Source organism: Semicossyphus pulcher, unplaced genomic scaffold (assembly GCF_022749685.1).
Source record: "Semicossyphus pulcher isolate SPU_LCO1_2020_fin unplaced genomic scaffold, fSemPul1.0.p SCAF_19, whole genome shotgun sequence".
Lineage (NCBI taxonomy): Eukaryota > Metazoa > Chordata > Actinopteri > Labriformes > Labridae > Semicossyphus > Semicossyphus pulcher.
The window spans coordinates 15,576,255-15,595,637 of record NW_027211692.1 but is presented as its reverse complement, the minus strand read 5'-3'; the positions used below and the strand labels follow the sequence as shown (position 1 = coordinate 15,595,637).

Genomic DNA, 19,383 nt, shown 5'->3' with positions numbered 1-19,383 from the left:
ATGGCGTTGGAAAAGACAAGGATTACATCCACTGTGTGGCCTTTTTGATTATGTAGTTGATTGATCAGGGGGCTGGTTTTAACATGTCTGAGTAGTTGCGGGTGAGGTGTGAATGTCAACTTATGAAACCTACAGTAATTCACATTCAGCGTTGATGGTCCTCCACATAGTTGGGGGATGGTGTTGTGCAGCTGGTGATCTCCTGTGGGCCTCTCCACACTGACACAGGGTTGGGTTTTGCATCTTTACTTTGTTAAATTGTTTCTTGCCCGGTCTTACAGGATTCTGTCCCAACTTCTGTAGGCCTCTTCCTTGCCTCGGAATATCAGAAGCAATATTTCACAGTGTCAGCGAGTTCATCCAGGTCTGTAGCTGCAGCCTCAAACCAGTGCAGTCAAAGAAGGCCTGTTATTTCAGCTTTTCCTTGTTGCCGCATCTCTTCAACAGAAGAATGAGCAGATCTTTGTTTCTGGCTGTAAATTGGGAGATTTTTAATCACACAGTGATCAGAAAGTCAAAGGAGGGAGTTTGTGGCTGAGGTTTGCTCTTTTAAAGTCCCAAAGAACAATGAGCCAGGGGTTCGGGTGTGTGTGCTCTGTGGAAGTGATTTGGTCAGTCAGCCAACACAGGCCTGCAGTGTGATGTAAACGATGACCAGAATAAAGGAGAAAAAGTCACATGGAAATTAAAATACTTGAAAAGGTTATGAAAATGGTTTCTAGGTAGAAGACAGTAGACATTGCTATCTAAATTATTTTTTTGATTCCACTAATTAAAAGATCGAGTCTAGTTACAATAGTGAGAAGCACTCAAACATGAACTAACAAGAGAGTACAGAAAAATCATTTTCTCAAATAAAAATGGTTAAATATGGATATATATCTGTATATACATATGTACCAGGTAGGGTTGGTTATTTATTATAGAATTACTGTTTCTTTACTTTGTAGAAATTACCTTCAAATACTTGTAATACTGTGCACAGCAGCCGAAGAAAACAGACAGGTTTGGGCTGCAATTGCAAGTTGTGAGTTATGCCATGGCTATTGTAACCAGCAGGAATAATTACATGTCCTTTTGTTTGTTTTTCTTTTTCGATTTTACACTGAGCTTGGTTGCAAAAGATGCTTTTTCAAACCAAACCTAAAAGAAAAGAGACACCCATCAATGCTCAATCCTTTCCAAGTCTTGCCGTCAACACTCCAGACCAGCAGGTGGCGGTAATGCGCGAAAAGCTGTTTTTTGAACATAAAAAAAAACGAAGACGAAGACAAACCAAGGAAGAATCCTTTTTAACTGCATAGTGCAAGGTACTCCACTTTGATGTCGGCGGAGAACAGTGATGTTACATGTTTTATTTGAAAGTAAAATGTCTCACCCACTCGTCCAGCTCCCAGAATTAAGGCTGTCACTCATCACAGGTAATTATTGTGAGCTATATTTAGCCTCACGTTAGATGTCTGCGTTGTGCATCAGGTTTTGTACAGATGTTGAAGGTATTTGGTGCACGTGGTGGAGCATCACACATGGATCAATCTCTGTTTAACTAAAGGTTGTTGAGAGAGTTGCTGGTACTACTAACTGTAGGTTTTTTTAATGTATGGATTGTGTTCAGGGTGATTTTAACAAGTTTGTTGAATGATTATTGCACAGGACACATTACACGTGATGGCCTGACCTGACTCATCATGGAGGAGCTGCCATTCTGAAACACACGGAGCTCCATGTGGCAGAGGTGTGGAAAAGCAGATCTAGTGTTCCACTTCATCCAATGTATGTTATGAACGACACACTGGCAAAGTATACAATTTAGAGACAATTCAGACATGTCAAACATGCACTTGTCCACAACATTATCTTTCAATGCATGGCAGAATTCTGTTTTACTCTTTAAATAGTAAATGCAGTCAGACACCATGCTAAATTATAGTTTTCACACACTGACTTCACAACAGGATAAGAGCCTCATGTCTTGTCCTTATGTCAGAGCGAATACAGACATGTGGGTTATTTTTTGTGATTCACTCGCACAAGGCTGCAGCTGTTATTTTGATTAGTGATAACATGCAATCATCTACATTTATATATTTTTAATTTCAAACCAAGTCCACTTTATGAAAGATTGAGAACAGAAAATATCCCCAAGTAATCAAAAGTTTTTTTGTGCAGCACTTCCATCCTGCTTGATTTTGAAATAGACTCTGGTCTGTGCCATAAAAAATATCTGATGTACAACAACTCAATATTATGTCAGCAGACAAATTGATCTCATTGCCTCTATTATGCTTGTATGTCACAGGATTTGTAGAAATGCACATTCATGCAAGCTCAGGCTGCAGGGTGAGCCATGCTGCTGGTCGTCACACACGTCCCCCACAAAAAGAAAAGGTGACTACACGTGAAACGAGGCAGGCCTGAGAATGGTATGTTTGTACACACTATTGCACAGTTACTCGATCTTAATTGTTATTTCCCACACTGAAAAGATTACCACTGAGGCATGGCCGAATTCTGTTCCAGCTGCTCCGTGGTGGATACAGTCAGACACCATGCAACAGCCTCGTCTCATTTCTGCCTAATGTCTGGATGAGTGTTTCCCTCGGCCTCATCCAACTGTGCAGTCATGAGTACAATGATGCACTTGAAGATGCTGCCCTGCCAGCTGTCCTGTTAGTTTTGTTATAATTTTCCCTCTTTAATAAATCCTGCAGGGTAACCATCGGCTGCTTCCGAGGCAGGAACATGAGAAAATGGTGAACTCCTTCACTCATGGTAAGAACATGAAAATGAAGTATAAATGAATATTATCACACTGTAATCTGTTTGACTCTAAATATAGTTTTTTCTACCCACAGTTCCAGAATGAAAAGCAGTGTGTTGTGCTAAAAACTAGCATCACCTTCCCTTCTTTTTTGTTTAAACGTATACCATAATATATACCTCACTCCTCTGTTTTAATAAACTTGTGACTGTGTTAAAAAATGGGTCTTGTGTATTTGTAAACAACATGAGGCTCAAGTTTTTGGACTCCTACATTTCCCTCAGGATCAATAAAGTATCTATTGATCTATCGATGGCTTAAAATTCTGAAGCATAACAAAAGCAAGGACCTTTTCAATGACAGGACTCTGATTATAAATTAAATGTTTTAATAAATAAATCCAAGGCAAACATTTTAAAGTGCTATCAACCTTTCCAATCAACCTGTAACTAGTACTGTAAATACTTCAGTACATCCTGAACAATGATCAAATAGCCCCACTGTACACATAAATAATTCATGCTTTTTCAAGTACACAGGTTCACTTATATATTCCGTCTCTATAGCTATAATTTAATCCTGAACAAAACGTGTTTATATTAAAAATAGTAAAAGATGTGGTGGAGTTAAATAAGTTAAATGGAGAATGTTGCCTAGGGTTAAAATAACCATTTGCACCTGATAACATGGCTCCATAACTTGCTGTGAATTGACGTTAAAAGAGTTTTTAGAGTATCTAGAATTTGAATTAAATATTTTCTCCAAAATGCCACTTGTGAAATGCGTGTGGATTTCTTTTTATCCACACCAATGATCTTAAAGGAAATCAATCTCATTGCATTAATAAATACTGCATTTTAACATCTGAGCAGATGGTGCTCACCACACTGGAGACAATCTTACATTAACCTGGTAGTAGTGGGTTATGTTTCACCAGTTCGTTTCTTTTACAATATGGTGAAGAGTAAAAAAAAACCAGCACCGGGTAGAGTCTCGTCATTAAGCTGCAGCAGATCTGTCTTAAGTTAGTTAAGTGATCATTACCAGATGTGGTGGGCCGGCTCGTCGGCCTCGGCAGCCATCGACAGCAGGATGGCTTTGGGAGTGTTCTCGAAAAGTGCTGCTCTGTTCTGAGTTTGTCCCTTCTTTACCCAGTGCCCGTAGATCTTGAACGCACACGCGTCGATGAGCTTGCGGATGGGCTTGACAGCGTACGGGTCGCTCTTGATCACCTCCTTGGTGACGGGTTTGGCTCGGCGGTAGTTGCAGTAGATCCTCATCGTGGCGAGAACAGTCATGCAGATGACCTGGAGGAGGAAGTTTGGAAAAAGGTCACAGGTGTCTTAGAGTATTGAGGGTATATTAAAAACAACACTTCTGAATTTGAATTGAAGGAGTTTTATTTGAAAATTTACCTGCAAAGACTTTTATTAAAATGTAATCTCATGGCTTAAATTGAATAAGATATTAACAAATGTCCAATTAAGTGAGTAAAAAGTGTCTTTATATGAACAAATGAATTGTAAGTTTTGCACAAGGGGCTATTTTGTGATTTTATAGTTTGAGAACAAGAAACTTTCTTTGCATTTTTAAGGCTACCCTACCAAATGTTTTCAAGGACACTTAACTTTTGTAATAAAAAGTTTAAATATGCGAGTGTGTCAGTGTTATTGTGAATTTAAAAAAGTGTTTAGCATCTCACCTTGAAGCGCCGGTATGGAGTGAACTGTCTCACTTCATCCACCACGTACTGGGAGAAGAACGAGTGGTTGAGAACATCTGTGGCTGTGAATCGCTGCTTCGGGTCCACCACCAGCATCCGAGAGATCTTAGGACAAACACAGTTTTGTTCACTGTTGTGTAATTAAAACCCCAATGCAGCGTGAAATTTAGATTTTAAAGCTTAAATCAATCCAGCATGAAATAGACAAGCTGTCTACAGTCTTTTATATCGTAATATCTAATATTTATATAACCCGCTTTATGTCAAGGTAAAATTAAAAGCCTACCAAGTCTTTAACGGTGTCCGAGCGATCCTCCCATTCTGGGGACGAGTAGTCGTAGCTCCCGGCTAGGATCATCCGCAGCATCATCATCTGTTTCCTGTGCCAGAAGGGCGGAGAGCCTGCGAGCAGCGTGTACATGATCACCCCCGAGCTCCATCTGTAGGCAGAAACCACCTTACAAAGTGTGTCCACAGTATCCACTTTCATTTTCCTAACCTTGAAAGTGTGTAAGCCAAGTCTGTTTTGTCTGCTCTCTCACATGTCTACAGCTGTGCCGTATCCTTCATGTCCTGCGTCCATGGAGCACTCGATAATCTCAGGGGCGAGGTAACCAGGGGTCCCGCACACCTCTGCATTAAACACATGAAAAACTTTCAGTACATCTCCAACCTTGATTAAATGTTTCACTACATTGGCTTGGCAGAAAAACATAAAGAGGTTTGTTTATATGCGAGCTCAGATCTAGAGTATAGTGGAAAGTAATCTAACATGCACAATGCTAATGGTCTGATGCTTTCTGAGGAGTCTGTCTGAAAGGTCAGTGTACTCCGACTGTCTGGGACTGCAGCAAATAGATCCGAGTCTCCTGTTGCATCTTAACCTTTCTAAGAGCAGGGATGGGAGCATGTTGTGCAACCAGACCCAGATCTTCTGCTGAGCGCCAGCAGCTGCTGTAACTGCACTGCAGGTTGTAAACATAGTGACTTTTTGAGGGCAGATGAACTCACTGTTATCATGTTTTTGTCGACAGTCAATCCCTGGTATTAATAACTGCTTTGAATATTTCAGTGTTGTAGGCAAAATGAGCCATTGGGGTCACGTTTACACCATCTATACATTAAAGGACTGAAAAATATTGCGATGATGCTTTCACTGACCTTTGAGCTTCTGTCCCGGCTTGGTTTGCACAGCGAAGCCAAAGTCTGTGAGTTTGATGTTCATCTCGTCGTCTAAGAGGATGTTCTCAGGCTTTAGGTCCCGGTGGACGATGCTCTGGCCGTGAAGAAACTGGACCACCTCCAGCAAGGCGCGCATGATCTTCCTAAAGGCAACACACAACGTTTCACATCTTTAAAGAATCAAGGATTATTCATCGCTTTTATCTCATTGTAAACAATGTAATTGTTAAATACTGTGATACATTCACTGACCTGGTTTCCTTCTCACTCAGAGTGACTTTCTCTGTGAGGTAGTCGAACAGCTCACCTCTCTTCATCCTGGGTGAAGGTAGATAAAATTAAGATGTGCACATGTTTTTTCCAACAACTTTTAAGCATGTCAAACTTCAGATTTGGCACTTACAGGTCAAAAACCAAGAAGAAGAAAGCTTTGGACTCGTAGCAGTCTTTGAGCTGTACTGGAGAGATAAGAGACATTTGAGGTAAACTCAGTATTTAAACAAGACTTGATGAGTGGATCACAGAGGAGCAAAGGTCAATGTGGGAAAGAAACTGGGAGATGTTTAAGGAAAAACAAAGTTTTATTAAATATTCTGATGCAAACAGTTCTAATGAGAATCTGTTTGGGGGTATAAATGTGCTTACTGATGTTTTCTCCTCCGTAGACTTTCTTGAGGATGTCGATCTCCTTTATCGTCGCCTCTCTGATCTCCTCGATCTCCTGCGGCGTCATCTTGTCTGAGGGGGTGATGTCGATGATCTTCACTGCGTACTCCTGAGACGTCCGCTTATCAACGCAGCGCCGCACCACACTGCTCACCCCTCTGAGGAGGAGAAACACAGCAGACTAGTTATCTACAGCTTTGTCAGGTTACTTATTTATCTTCAGAGGTTTGTGTTTACACAGCGGGATACAATGAAAACATGTTTGTGCTCGTCAGCAGGAATCTCAACAACAAAATGTTTGTGATAACCTTTATTGAAAACTACGCTGGAGCATAAAGCATGAAGTCAAAGATTGTGTAACGAAATCCATTTTAGGCAATACTAAACAGACTCCTCGCCCCCTGTTTGTGAGGCTGACACGTGAAGAGTACTACATCAGCTGAACAGAATGTCCACATCCGGTGACCTTATGACCTGCGTGTGAGGAAGGGAGTGAAATTACATAACACTAACAGAGTGTTGTCCAATCCCGGGCAGCTCTCAACACTAAACTTTTGTCCAAAACATGCTGGAGTTAATGAGTGTGGCCTGCTCGGACACTATGTGCTTACGTAACAGCTGCGCCGTGTAACAGATGGAGGGGAATGACAATGAAGAGAAAGAGAGTTTTTTTCAGGGACTTCTTGGAAACTTCAGGGAAACCAGTTGGCTTGTTTTTGTACTGTCCACACCGACAACCAACAGTTATTCAAACTGAGGCCAAGATCAAAAGTACCACTAAGGTGTTGAGATGTATTATATTGAATTGTGCTGTTCAATAAAACTGGACTAAACATGTTTTAGTCATTCTGACCAAAGATAACTTACATGTATGTATGTTAAATATAAAGCAGGACTGCAACCTGTCAACTTAGTTTAGCACAAAGACAGGAAACAATGTAGCAGCTAGGCTGATTCTGATGCTATGTCAAATAAATTTTAAAAAATCAACTTACATGTGTTACTTCGTTTCCAGTCTTTATGCTAAACTAGCTACTTTATGCCTGTAGCATCATATTCTATATATATGACATAGCTATCAATCTTCTCTTGAAAGTTTTGGCAAGTAATTAAAAAAGTGTAATTTTCCAAAATGTTGAAATTTGTACACGCCTGTCTGTTAAATTTGAAGCTACTACTCTGTGTCCTGTTAGCTTAGCAATAAGACTGGAAACAGGGAGACAGCTAGCCTGAAAAACAAAAACAACTTATTGGTGTCTCCACTAGATGTTTGGCCAACTTTTGTCTTTTTATTTATCAAACACAAAACATATGTGTTAATTTGCACACACATTAGAGTTTCTGGTTGGCAGATTTTGTTAGTTTTGGTCCGAGCCAGGCTAGCTATTCCTCCTGTTTTCAGTCTTGATGCTACCCTAAGCTAACCACTTCCTGGCTGCAACAGAATTTATTATCATCTCATCATTAAAGGTGACAAAGTCTACTGGATGTGACTTCCTGTGCTTTTTGTAATACATTTAACCCATTTTAGTGCACAAAATAAGATAAAATTGCGAATGTAAGTAATAAAGCTAAAAAGGATCATATGACACCTCAGGTTAAACTTGTCCTTGAGGTCGGGAACCCCCCTGTAGACCATTTTGAGAGTTGTGCTTTATTATCATACCTTCCCAGAATCTCCTTGGGCTCATATTTGTCGTAGAACTCCTGAGCTCCTACCCAGTCAGGGATCTCCTCCTCTTTGGTCATGACGGCTGTGTTGCTGCTTCACCACTGAGGCTGTAAATCTGCTCTCCTCTCACAGCTTACAACAGGTATCTGACGGAAACAGATGCCTGTTTATGTCAATATTGTTATATATAATGTATATTATGTGCTGCTGCATCAACGTATTAGCAGCACAATAATATTTGCTGCCTCTCTCATAGTTGCTTAGTTCTAAATTTCACACTCTGGGGTTTTGGGCTGCTGGTTTTGAAAACATCTTGCACATGACAAGGCAGACTAATTGACAAAGAAAATAATCACCATTTGCAGCCCTTATCAACTGAAAATATTCTGTTGATCATTCTGTAACAATAAATTAGGTTTTAAACCCATCATATTCTTATTCTAGATAGTTACATGTCTACTATAGTATGTATTAATAGATGTGCGGAGTAAAAAGTACAATATCTTCCTCTGTTAGCCCATGTAGTAAAGTAGAATGGTTAACACTCCATGCACGTGTCTAAATTGTACTTGAGCAAGGACAATCCAGTCAGACTACATAGATAACTGTTGAGCCACAACATGACTTTAATGTAGTTAAAGAATTACATTTAAATGTCCTACTTTATGCATATTTCACATAATTTCTTAAATAAACGGTCCAAAAGGTTTTCAAGGTGTAGACATAGCCCAATTAGCAGCAATTCTCTACTCGTGTGAACGAGAAGATCAGAATTGATATAAAAAATCTCTTTAAGAAGTCTTGAATTATTTAAACACAATCTGCACAGAATCAAATAATCGAAAAGGTTATAAGTAATCGTCCCGAGCTCGTCATACCCAACATACGCTCAGTGCAGACGGTAACAGCATTAAGCCACGGTGCGAGAAAAACTAGATCTCAATGTCTTCACGTGTCTATTTGACCTTCTCGCGGGCTGAATTTAAAAAAAAAACATATATTGTAGAAAAAAGCGCATGGTCACTCACCGCGTCGCGTGCTGGTCAGGGCCTGATACAAACGGTGTCCATCATTAATACTCAGCCTGTGCGCAACGTGTAGAGAGGACGAACAAAGACGTCCAGTCAGACCCCGGTGCTGAGGCGCTTTTGTGGGGCCGCTGCCATTGCGAAGGGTGAGCTTTAATGTCAGATGCCAAAAATAAATTGTAGCCTCCACAGTTGCAGCACACTCTGAACGCGTGTTCGCACAAAAACCAGATCCATGAAATAACACCCAGCAGCAGCATGAGGCACTGACAGACGGGGCTGTCCTACTTCAACATTAGTTCACATGCAACGTTCAACGCGAAGGGTCTTCACTGGGGCTGGAGTGACATGACAGGTGCTGGAGCTCTGTGGTATCTCTGCTTTGTAGCTGCTAAATTGTAATTCAAGCCACTGCATATAGAAATAGAAATATTTCTTGAACAGTACATCGTAATAATGTGGTCTATCTGAACAGGAAATAAATCATCACACCTCACAGTGTTTTAATGATTCAAGTGCTTTATTATTTTGCAACATTGACTTGTTACAGACTACTGAATCCAGAAAGTTGAAACTGGTGGTTTTACACATGATCATGTTCTACAAATGCACTGAACTTTAAATTAAAAGCACTGGAACTAATGAAAAACAACTGAATTCAACTCAAAGCACGCCACACCAAAATATATAAACATTATTTATAAGACAAGATTTACAAGCTCTGCTGCACTGTCCTGAGAAATGACTACAAAGATGCTGTCTGATAGTAATCTGTTGTCAAAATAAAACATGTTTATTGATCTATTGTGGGTCAGGTCCTCTTGGTTTCCAGTACGAGTGCTTATGTCTTTGCCTGTGCGTATGCCTCATTTTCCAAGGTATTTTTCTCATGACAGACCTGTGGAGAAAATAAATGTTTAATTAGACACATTTTAATAATTGTGATCATTTATTTTCATGTTTTATCATGTTGATTTGGCAAATTTAAACAGCATAAGAAAAAAAAAGGCTGGTTGTATGAAGCATTGAGAGAGCAACAACTCCACCTCATGGCCACACTGGGTACTGCAACACACTACATGAGAATCATATTGTGCGTAATAGTGACGTCTGGATGACTTAGTGCTTATGCAAAGTCTCCTTATTAAGCATTGCTACATAATTATTACAAGTACAACAAACAAGACAGAAGATACAATGATAGCAATTAGATAAACCCAATACAAGATTGCTCTGTTGGACTGCCAGAAATTCTTCCAAATACTTAGCCTGACATCTTACACTCACCATTAGAAAACTTGCACTGTTTGAGCACCTCACTGAAGCCCTCACACAGTTTGAGGTCGCTCTGGTTTTGGGCACACTCGATGAACTGTTTGAGCTCATAGGAGCAGGCCTGGTGCTGCTGGGGGGCCTCCTGCTGGAACATGGGCTGAGACTGGTATGGCTGAGACTGGTACGGCTGGGCCTCCTGAAAGACAGGTGGACAATGGGATCCTCTAAACATCGATTGACAAGTGGCACTTTAAGAGCAAGTTCATGTAACTGACGAGGTGTTACCCATTGTTTTAATTTAAAACAACAATTAAAAGTGACATTTAGAGTTATACAGAAATCCCAACACTTAATAGGGTTAGGGTTACACAATAACCGAATGTGTAAGTTTGAAGCATTTTTAAACGCCCATAAATCTTCCTTATACTACCATTGGTTAACCGTTTTCAACTAGATGTAAGAGAATATCAATTTTTCTGAACATACACAATTTCACTTAGTTCCCTCAAGTAAATACACAAAATCAAACCAGACCAAAAGCAAACAGTAACTCAAGTAAGAACACTCAAGACGCTGTGACTCATGTAGTTTACATAAGAGTTGCAAATGTGATGTTTGTTTAATCACAGCTTTGTCTCCTCCACCTACCCCCAAACACACACACCTGTTTTTTGGAGCTGAAGTCCTCCCTACCACGTGTCAGACACAGTAATCCCCCCTGAAGCTATTCTAGTCTTATGACCGGCTGAACCACACTTTATTTACCTGATATGTGACGTCAGGCCTGGCCGGCTCAGAGTGTCCTCCACCGAAACCTCCGGTCATGGCGTGGCCGATGGTGTGTCCTACAGCAGAGCCCACTGCTACTCCAGCTGCTGTAGTGGCCATCTGGGCGAACATGCCCGGCTGCTTGGGTGCTGCAGCCGGTGCACCCACAGCTGATGGAGGTGCATGCACAGGAGCAGGGGCGTAGGAGGGAGGAGGTGCAGCCCTAGCCATAGGTGGTGGTGATGGTGGAGCCCGGCTGTAACGAGAGAGTACATTTAAAAGAAGAATCCAACACAATCGACAACTGACACTTACTGTATGTTCTGGTCTCAGTGTATCCAGATAAATTTGTATCCTAACTTTTGTATGCTCTTAGCTGCTAATGCTAAGTTTCAGGAAAGCCTCTGCACACTTGGGCCAAATGCATCTGGGTGCACAGTGATTAAACAGTGAAAAATACAACAATTATGTGTGACCTGTATGTGGCACTGGCGCATGGTGTCACTTCAGGTCACTCATACGAGGTTTCCTCTGCTCCGTTTTGGCATCAGAGCTACTGGCAAAGTCATATTACAATATGTTGGACTTCTTCAACGACAGAACGTTACTTAATTTAAACTAGAGGTGGGTAACATGATCCTGATCAGAAATACTATGAATTAATTGTGTTGAAAAAAAAGGATTTGCTGATCATGACACCAAGTCAGAAAACATAACACCAGAAAGAAAATCCACTAAACTGCAATTAAACATTTAAGAAAATGATAATATTTAAGATTTAATCACGATTTTAAACTGAACAAAGTCCAAAATCGCATCTAGTCTCTGTATCCCTACTCTCTGCGTGGCTTAGTACCACAAGCCTCTAAGAAAGTCACAATTTAGCTGAAGGTTAAATGAAAACAGATCCAAGCAGCCTACAGTTTTCTGTAGTCCCACACTTCGTTAAAATGTTTAATATTGGCGTTGTGTACCACTAATCAGTCTACACTGTAAGACCATGACGCAGATTAGAGCATGTGACCTTCATTACTTTTATCAAAGACTTAGGAGCAAACCAGTTTCCTGTTATGACAAGGAAGACATTCAAACGGTCTAGTTATAATCATTATAAGTTAGTTAAAAGTGCTAATTATACCCCTGGCAAACACTGGCTAACATATGTCACTGTCCGTAACTGAAACGCTAGCTACCTAACGTTAGCACATACAGAAGCCTTTACACCAACCTCAACTAAACTTAAAAAAAATGTTCTAAAATAAATGTTACCTGGCTGGGGGGGCCATCCTGGATGTCCGGCTTCTGCTTCCTCTTGGCATTTTTAAATTATTAGAATATTGTTTGCTGACTGGTTAAAACGAACGCGAGACTAAATAGACAATCTTGCTGGTAACTGTCGACCTTTGGCTAGCTAGTCCGGAACTTTCTGTGTGTTACATCATTTGTCTCTCGGGTAACTTCCGGTATGACGGACAAAATAAGCATGCTTACATCAGGCGAAATACACACACACACACATATATATTTATATATCATGAATTTTTGGACTAATCTCACTGTTTTGAATCAAATATACATTTTCATATTCTTTAAGACAATGGATTAAAAAGAAAATCATATTAAAGGCTGTGCATTTGTCCTATATGTGCACATGCACCATCAGCACTCTGCCTATGACACCTCATGGATATGCGCTCTCTCATACCGCAACCTAACAGTGTGAGAAAGAATAACATGTCTCTATGACAAGTGTAGCTATTTATAACTTATTCATTGATTAAAAAAAAAAGAAGCTGATTTCTGTGTTTCATAGGTTTATTCTTCAGTAAACAAACCTATACATAAATGAGCAAAATCCACACACAAAAATTAAGTAAAAATCTTTTTTTGCTCTTCTTTCATTTAACAAAAACAAATCTGGTCAATACCAGTACCTCAAAGCAAATTGCACATTTGAAAGTATAAAATTATATTTCATGTAGCATTCAAAAACCATGATTGATCTCATAATTAGGATTCAAATAAAGGAAACTGATCCAATAATTCTCAAGTAAAGCCAAAGAGAAAGACAGGCTACTCTTTTTTCCCTTTCTTCTTTTTATCTGGAAATTTGTGTCGTTGATGGTGTCCGCCTCCTCGCCCTGATCTGTTTCCTTTCGCTCTTCTACCTTCCCACGCTGGCATTGGAGGCTCAATTTCCCCTGGCCGTCCTCCTCTGTCTGGTACACTGCCCATCAAAGTCTAAGAAGTCCAAAGAGTAATTAGAAACCATTTGCACTCCGAGTTACAGTTCTTTTCATTCAGAATAACAAGTGTGATTTGTGACTGTATATAGTTGTACCTTGTAGACAGCAGTGCTTTTTCCAGCCTTGATCGGCTCAATGATGGACTGATCCTCTCTGGCAGCCATCAGCAGAGGCACAGAGACTCGGGAGGAGCCAGCAAGGGATGAAAGAGGAGGTACTGAGGCCAGAGCTTCACGGCGCTCCTGTTAAAAGAAGACTGATTAAACTGCAATGTTTGTTGCTATGCGGTGATACTTCCTGTGTTTTCCCGTAACCTGCTTCAGCAAAAAAAATGTTTTCACAAGAACTGAAATGAGTATGCTTTTCAATTTTGTTCAGACATTTTTGGTCTACAGAGGATAAAGCCTGATGACTTTGGTGCTCCTCTATCTTTTCCTAAACCTCCACTTTTAGTTTTACATTTGTGGTGATGGTGTGTGAAATGTCTCATCAACTATTCAATGGCTTGTCATGACATTTTGTACGGACATAAATGTTCCCTTCAGGATAAATTGTAAAAAATGATCCCATAACTTTTCATTAAAAACCATCATCAGATAATTTCATGTGTGTCCAATACTTTAATTTATGACAAAAAAACCTTCAAAATTAATACCATTCACATATAGCAGGTGAACATGGTAAATATTTCACGGTAAACATATTTTATCTGCTTAACTTGAGCCTGTTAATATTGTAAATGGGAGCATGTAAGCATGCTGTGCCAAAGTAGAGCTTTCAAGAATTCACAGCATTATCTGTAGATACTCTTTTATCATAACTGTTTTGGGATATTATGTCTACGATTTATACAGTTTTTTACCCAGATAGCTGTTATACCAGCAGGCTAATGTTACATTTGGTTAACTTACTGTTACAGTTACTGTTAAAAATAGTACCTTTTTACCTTCTGCTCTTGTCAACTCTACGTGTATTTTTAAAAAGTTAAATACTATGTCGTACCTGAGTGGGGATTTAAAGTTGATCTTTCAATGGTTATAAGTATTTTTTTCTGGCAAGAATCACAATGTAAGTATTTTGAAAGGTGAACACAGATTTCCTGCTACTCTTCATTTTTTCCTACAGTATATCGTTTTAAATCTTGTTTATGAAATTTCATCTTTTCCCAGAATCATAAAGATGTCATTAAAGAACTAAAAAGGCACAAATGGCCAAGAAGCAACCAAATGATCCACGTGATGAATGTTCTAAAGTGATAAACATGCCTACCTTTTGATTTTCTCCCCACGCAAATGACTCCAGCGTCACCTGAAAACGTTTAATCATCATCTGTCGCCGACAGTGATAATCGTCTGACAGAACTTCATTCATCTTTTTAACTCGGATCTAAGAAACACAAAGAAAATAGATTTAAAGGCTTATTTTCATGTTAGAATTAAATGGGATGTATAATAAAACTTAATATATTTCTGGCGACCTACCCACTGCTCTGGGCTGAGGCTGGCTTTGAGAAGCGGGTTTGTAATGTCTCCACATGGGAGACTAGCAAGCCTCAACTCCACCTTTATGGAAATAACATAAAAATCACGTCAGTGCTTCTCAGTTTGTAGCTATAACTTATGTGTAGCTCAATCTCTCTTATGTCAAACTTACCTCTTTCAACACATCTGTGAATTGAGTGTAAGCGTCCATGTCAAGTGCACGCAGCAGTAATATCCATTCTGCCTTCATCTCCAACTTCCTTTTGTCAGAAACTTCATCGTCTGCATATTCCAAGAAAAACTCCTGGCTGCAATCTTCAACTCGCTGCTCCTTTGCAGACTCCTCTTCTGTTGTCTTCTCCTCAGCATGTGATTCCTTATACCTGATTATGCGAGCTGCTTGCAATTCCGATACAAGGTACTCTAAAAAATTGTAATGACATACCCTTAATTTAACACGTTTGGCAGGAAATGTACAACTCCAAGGGCCCATTAATCATCTGTTATCACCTTGAACACACAACTCTACCACAGAACATAGACTCAAATTATTTCTCACCGGTGACATTGTTGAGGATGGACGGTTCGAGCACCTCTGAGGTCAGCACAGTGAGGGGAGTGGACATGTTTGACAGTAAATTTCTCAGCTCTCCCACCAGTAAGACATCACCTGTCCTGTTTGAGTCTAAAAGATCAAACACAATGTTTTCAGAACAATTTTTACAGCAATATGTTTTCTGTATTTATATACTGGACACGGCACCCTGAGAATGCATTCATTGTTTCACTATCTGTTACTTGGATCTTGTTTTGTTTTTGATGTACATATATTTTTAATTATCATCTATTAGTCAATGATAGACTGATGTATCATTTTGTTATAACTTACTGCTGAAAAATTGGTATTGCTGTACAGTATACGTTGGCCAATGAGTAAAAAGAAACTGCATTACAGAGGTGTCAAAACAGATAGATGTTTTCACCACTGGCAAGTATTTTTGTCAGTGATAATTATCAAATTATCTTGTTTATCATGGAGAACACAAACGAGTTTTGGTATGGGCCTTTAACCTCCTTAATTGATATATATATTTATTTCTTTTAAACCTAAGAAACAAAGGTTTTCAGTTTTCTTCAAACGTGGACAACGTCAGTCGTCCTAACCACTGCTGGATATTTTTGTACTGTATGTTCTGTTATAAAAACTACAAACAGAGGTCTTAAACAGTCTGACAGGTCTGTAGTTTTTATGCAGCAAATGTGAGATGAGATGAGAATCCTTTAGATAGCACAACAACCCAAATGCTTATAACACACCCACACACACACACACACACACACACCTTGTAGCTCTGGACAGAGGGTCCTCAGCTCCGCGGCCAGCCAGGTAAGTAGAGGACAGGGAAGTTCATCACACTTACACCGCGAGAGGCAGGAACCACCCTTGTACCTGAGCAGGAAATAAAGACGGCAGGTGAAATTACCTGCTGCAGCTCTGTGTCTTCATATACTGGAGAAGCCACACACTACAGTGAAATTGCAGCTTATTATACGCTGAGAATTAAGTGGTTATGAATCAGAGCTAGCTAACTTGTTCCAAACATTAGCTTTAACCGATGTTGCTATCACAACAAATGAAAGTTGGAGACTGCGCAGCAAACATTACAGCAGGTAAACGTTACTTACCCTAAAGCTTTAATCGCTGAAACTGTCCCTGCACTCCTCTCCATCGTCACTTTAATAGTAAACAAATAATATTACTACATATGTAAACAGTTACAGTAAGTCAGCTCTGACTAGCTGATTAAAGTTCAACCGTGTTTTCAAATTATGCTTCCTCCTTTTACACTGATTATTGGTCAGATGTCGCCCCTGCTGGCCGGAGTGTGCACTGCTTTGTCTCTAAATATAACGTTACCGAGGTAGAGGGAGTAATCCAGATACTATCAAAAATACTTGAAGAACCAAAAGAAAAACTGCTGTCCATTTCAGAGTTATTTATATTATGTAATTGTATTATAGTTATTGGTGAATTAATGTGAGCATTCCTTTACGTTTGGAGCTGGTAAAGGTTGTGCAAGTTTTAAGTAGGTGTAACTGTTTGGCATCTTGTTAATAATTTTCGTATGGATAAAAAAAAAAAATCAATAAAATTGAATCAATAAATATTACCTCGTAATTAATTTGTTCATTATACAAAAAGTAATTGTACTTAGTTACTTTCTACTGTTAACAAAAAAAGACAGTAAATAGTTAAAGAAGAGCAAGCAAACCAATATAAAGTACAAAAAAAAGAAATTATGTTAAAAAATATCCATACAATTTTCATTATTATACTGTTAATTTCCATCTATTTGAAAAACGTAATTTTTTTAATTTTAACATAATCTTAAGCAATTTCTATATTTTAAGTTTGTAAAGATATTTTGAAATTATTTCCCAAAGTCGAAAACTGTCTAGAGTAGCTGACCTCTACTTCTAAATTTTAACAATTCTCTTCTCAGTTTGACCCTGCAGTGTTTTCTTGTCTGACATGGAAAATATTATCTTGATTAAAAACAAGTATGTGACACTAGTATAATATGTGTAACATTTTTCTCACTCAAAACTCCTTTAGGGAAAAAATCATCACCTAATAGAATAAAGTCTTGTGCTTTACCATTCTGTCCACCAGAGGCCACCAGAGCTCTGTGATGGACTGGACTGAGTTGCATGTGATTTAGAAGTGACTGAACTTGAACACCAGAGGGAAGAAGAAAATCCTGATATATTGTGTCACTCACCATGTTTTGGCTCTTATACAGAATTCTTCATAATGATCTGTAAATATTTGTAATATCTTCATGCCCTTTACTCTGACTACTTTGGCACACTCAGTAAGTAGTCTAAACACAGTCACAGGTGTTGCTGATGCAGGCAGTGCAGCTGAGGTTTGCTTCAGTAGAGCTGCTGGTGTGCACAGAACGTGTTATACAGCATCATTGTGTTCCGCACTTGATTTAATCAGCCAGGCTTTTATGGTCCTCTTTGGGGAGCTCAGAGTCAGGTTCTTCATAAATTCTGCAGAAGCTCTTACAGCAGGAAACCTTGAATTTAAGTGGTGCCATCAAACATGACTCAGCAGAAGATGGTGTCGTTTTTATTGTAAAAAGTGGTGAAAGAAGTTTCTCATCTTCTTTTAAAATCTTCCCTTAGACCTTCCTCTAACACGACTGTATGCACTCAAGCTTCATTAGCTGTGTGTTGTGGCTGACATGTGTTGCTGTGGCTGACATGTGTTGTTGGCCACACTTCTGGCACAAGCCGCTCCATCAGCAGCGTATAAACTGAGCAGGAACAATGAAGACAGTGGCTGTGTACATCTCTGCTTGCTTGGTCTCTGCTGCCATATGTACGGAAGCTGTGCCCCCACTCATACAACAAAAGCCTCACCACGCGTCAGGATGCTGCGTCCTTTATTCCCCCGACACTGCCCCCTGCTCCGGGAACCCCTGTGGAGGCTGACCTTTGACCTCTGGCAAGCTGCCAGACAACGCAGGCAGACACTCCCCTCTGCTCTGCGGTACTGATCATGCATGGTGGACTTGTTGAGCACTTGTTGCACGAATTAAACAGTGATGTCCTGTGAGAATTAGAGAAGGTCATATTCACTGCTGTAGTTCAAAATATAATAATTTCTTCTTTTAAAACCTTTTTGCTCATATGTGCAGTGCAAGGTCCAAAATGTTTCGGCAAAAAATCTAAAAGGAACAATGTATTGTCTTATCTGAGTTTAGATAACTTATCTAAGTTTTATGGTAGCATTTTGTACGTGGAGGTTACATCTTGTCCTTATATTTGTTATATAATCAATTTTCGACAAAATCTATTGAGATATTGAAATAGGGCTCTGTGTTTATGGCTCATTCAGCCAATGGTAAACTGGTAGATAAAGGTACTTCATTACATTGATGCAAATATCATATAAAGTCATAAAACTGTTATTCTCACTCTGCAGACAAACTGATATAATCTCACTTTATACATCACTTATGTCAAGTGGTAACAAAACTGGTGCACTTTGTCTTCAGGAGGGCCACAGAGAACAAATAGACATGACTCAATTAACAAGCAGTACTAAAATGAAGGTGTGGCGTGATGTTGGGATATTGAAAAAAGAGTCAAATAAAAATTGGATGTTTTTGGACACACTGAGGTGAATAAAATCCCAAACTAAAATGAAAATAAAAGCGCCAACCCTACCACCAGTGTACAAATACACTTATAATATGGACGTTAAACTAATTCATTCGCTTGTATGGTGAGAACATATGGACAAAAATATCATGAATCATGCATGAGTCTTGTTATTGCATGGATAGACAGAAACTGAAAGGGATCTGACAGTCAAATAAGAATTTTTAAGTTCATCTACTGTTAAGAGATGAAAATTAGAAACCCTTGTGCAATCTAGCAGAACATTTATATATTTGATGACCAGGGAAAACTTTACTTTTACTTACATTTTAAGTAGTGTGGGCCTAAATGTAGAATTAAGTTAAACACATGCTGCCAAACATTCCAGTAAGGTGATATTATTTA

At 39.3% G+C, this 19,383-nt stretch overlaps 3 protein-coding genes, 1 long non-coding RNA gene and 1 other non-coding gene across 6 annotated transcripts; 2 read left to right on the top strand and 3 right to left on the bottom strand.

Moving 5' to 3' along the window:
• The first annotated feature begins 1,271 nt into the window (after positions 1-1,271).
• LOC138597476 (uncharacterized) lies at positions 1,272-2,967 on the top strand. Of its 2 annotated transcripts, none has more exons than XR_011308607.1 (5): positions 1,272-1,421; positions 1,654-1,735; positions 2,300-2,423; positions 2,712-2,772; positions 2,856-2,967. It is a non-coding gene; the product is annotated as an uncharacterized lncRNA (long non-coding RNA). The 2 variants fall into 2 exon arrangements; XR_011308606.1 differs by having other exon boundaries at positions 1,654-1,773.
• Positions 1,866-2,000, top strand: LOC138597564 (small nucleolar RNA SNORA15). The gene has a single exon (XR_011308626.1). It is a non-coding gene; the product is annotated as a small nucleolar RNA SNORA15 (small nucleolar RNA).
• Positions 2,968-3,204: 237 nt separating the features above from the next.
• On the bottom strand, positions 3,205-9,110 carry phkg1a (phosphorylase kinase, gamma 1a (muscle)). Its single transcript, XM_069668335.1, has 10 exons — positions 9,033-9,110; positions 7,999-8,150; positions 6,312-6,490; positions 6,070-6,124; positions 5,919-5,984; positions 5,646-5,809; positions 5,027-5,117; positions 4,771-4,924; positions 4,464-4,589; positions 3,205-4,068 (listed from the first exon to the last, which is right to left on the bottom strand). Exons 2-10 carry the CDS (start codon positions 8,079-8,081, stop codon positions 3,802-3,804), a joined length of 1,185 nt encoding a protein of 394 aa, XP_069524436.1. The 5' UTR covers positions 8,082-8,150; positions 9,033-9,110; the 3' UTR covers positions 3,205-3,801.
• A 423-nt stretch (positions 9,111-9,533) lies between these two features.
• Positions 9,534-12,498, bottom strand: chchd2 (coiled-coil-helix-coiled-coil-helix domain containing 2). Its single transcript, XM_069668336.1, has 4 exons — positions 12,345-12,498; positions 11,073-11,331; positions 10,320-10,503; positions 9,534-9,930 (listed from the first exon to the last, which is right to left on the bottom strand). The coding sequence occupies exons 1-4, from the start codon at positions 12,392-12,394 to the stop codon at positions 9,920-9,922; spliced, it is 504 nt and encodes a 167-aa protein (XP_069524437.1). The 5' UTR covers positions 12,395-12,498; the 3' UTR covers positions 9,534-9,919.
• A 418-nt stretch (positions 12,499-12,916) lies between these two features.
• On the bottom strand, positions 12,917-16,631 carry LOC138597175 (protein FAM98A). Its single transcript, XM_069668736.1, has 8 exons — positions 16,489-16,631; positions 16,146-16,252; positions 15,362-15,487; positions 14,975-15,225; positions 14,803-14,883; positions 14,591-14,707; positions 13,417-13,563; positions 12,917-13,316 (listed from the first exon to the last, which is right to left on the bottom strand). The coding sequence occupies exons 1-8, from the start codon at positions 16,530-16,532 to the stop codon at positions 13,149-13,151; spliced, it is 1,041 nt and encodes a 346-aa protein (XP_069524837.1). The 5' UTR covers positions 16,533-16,631; the 3' UTR covers positions 12,917-13,148.
• Between the last annotated feature and the right edge of the window lie 2,752 nt (positions 16,632-19,383).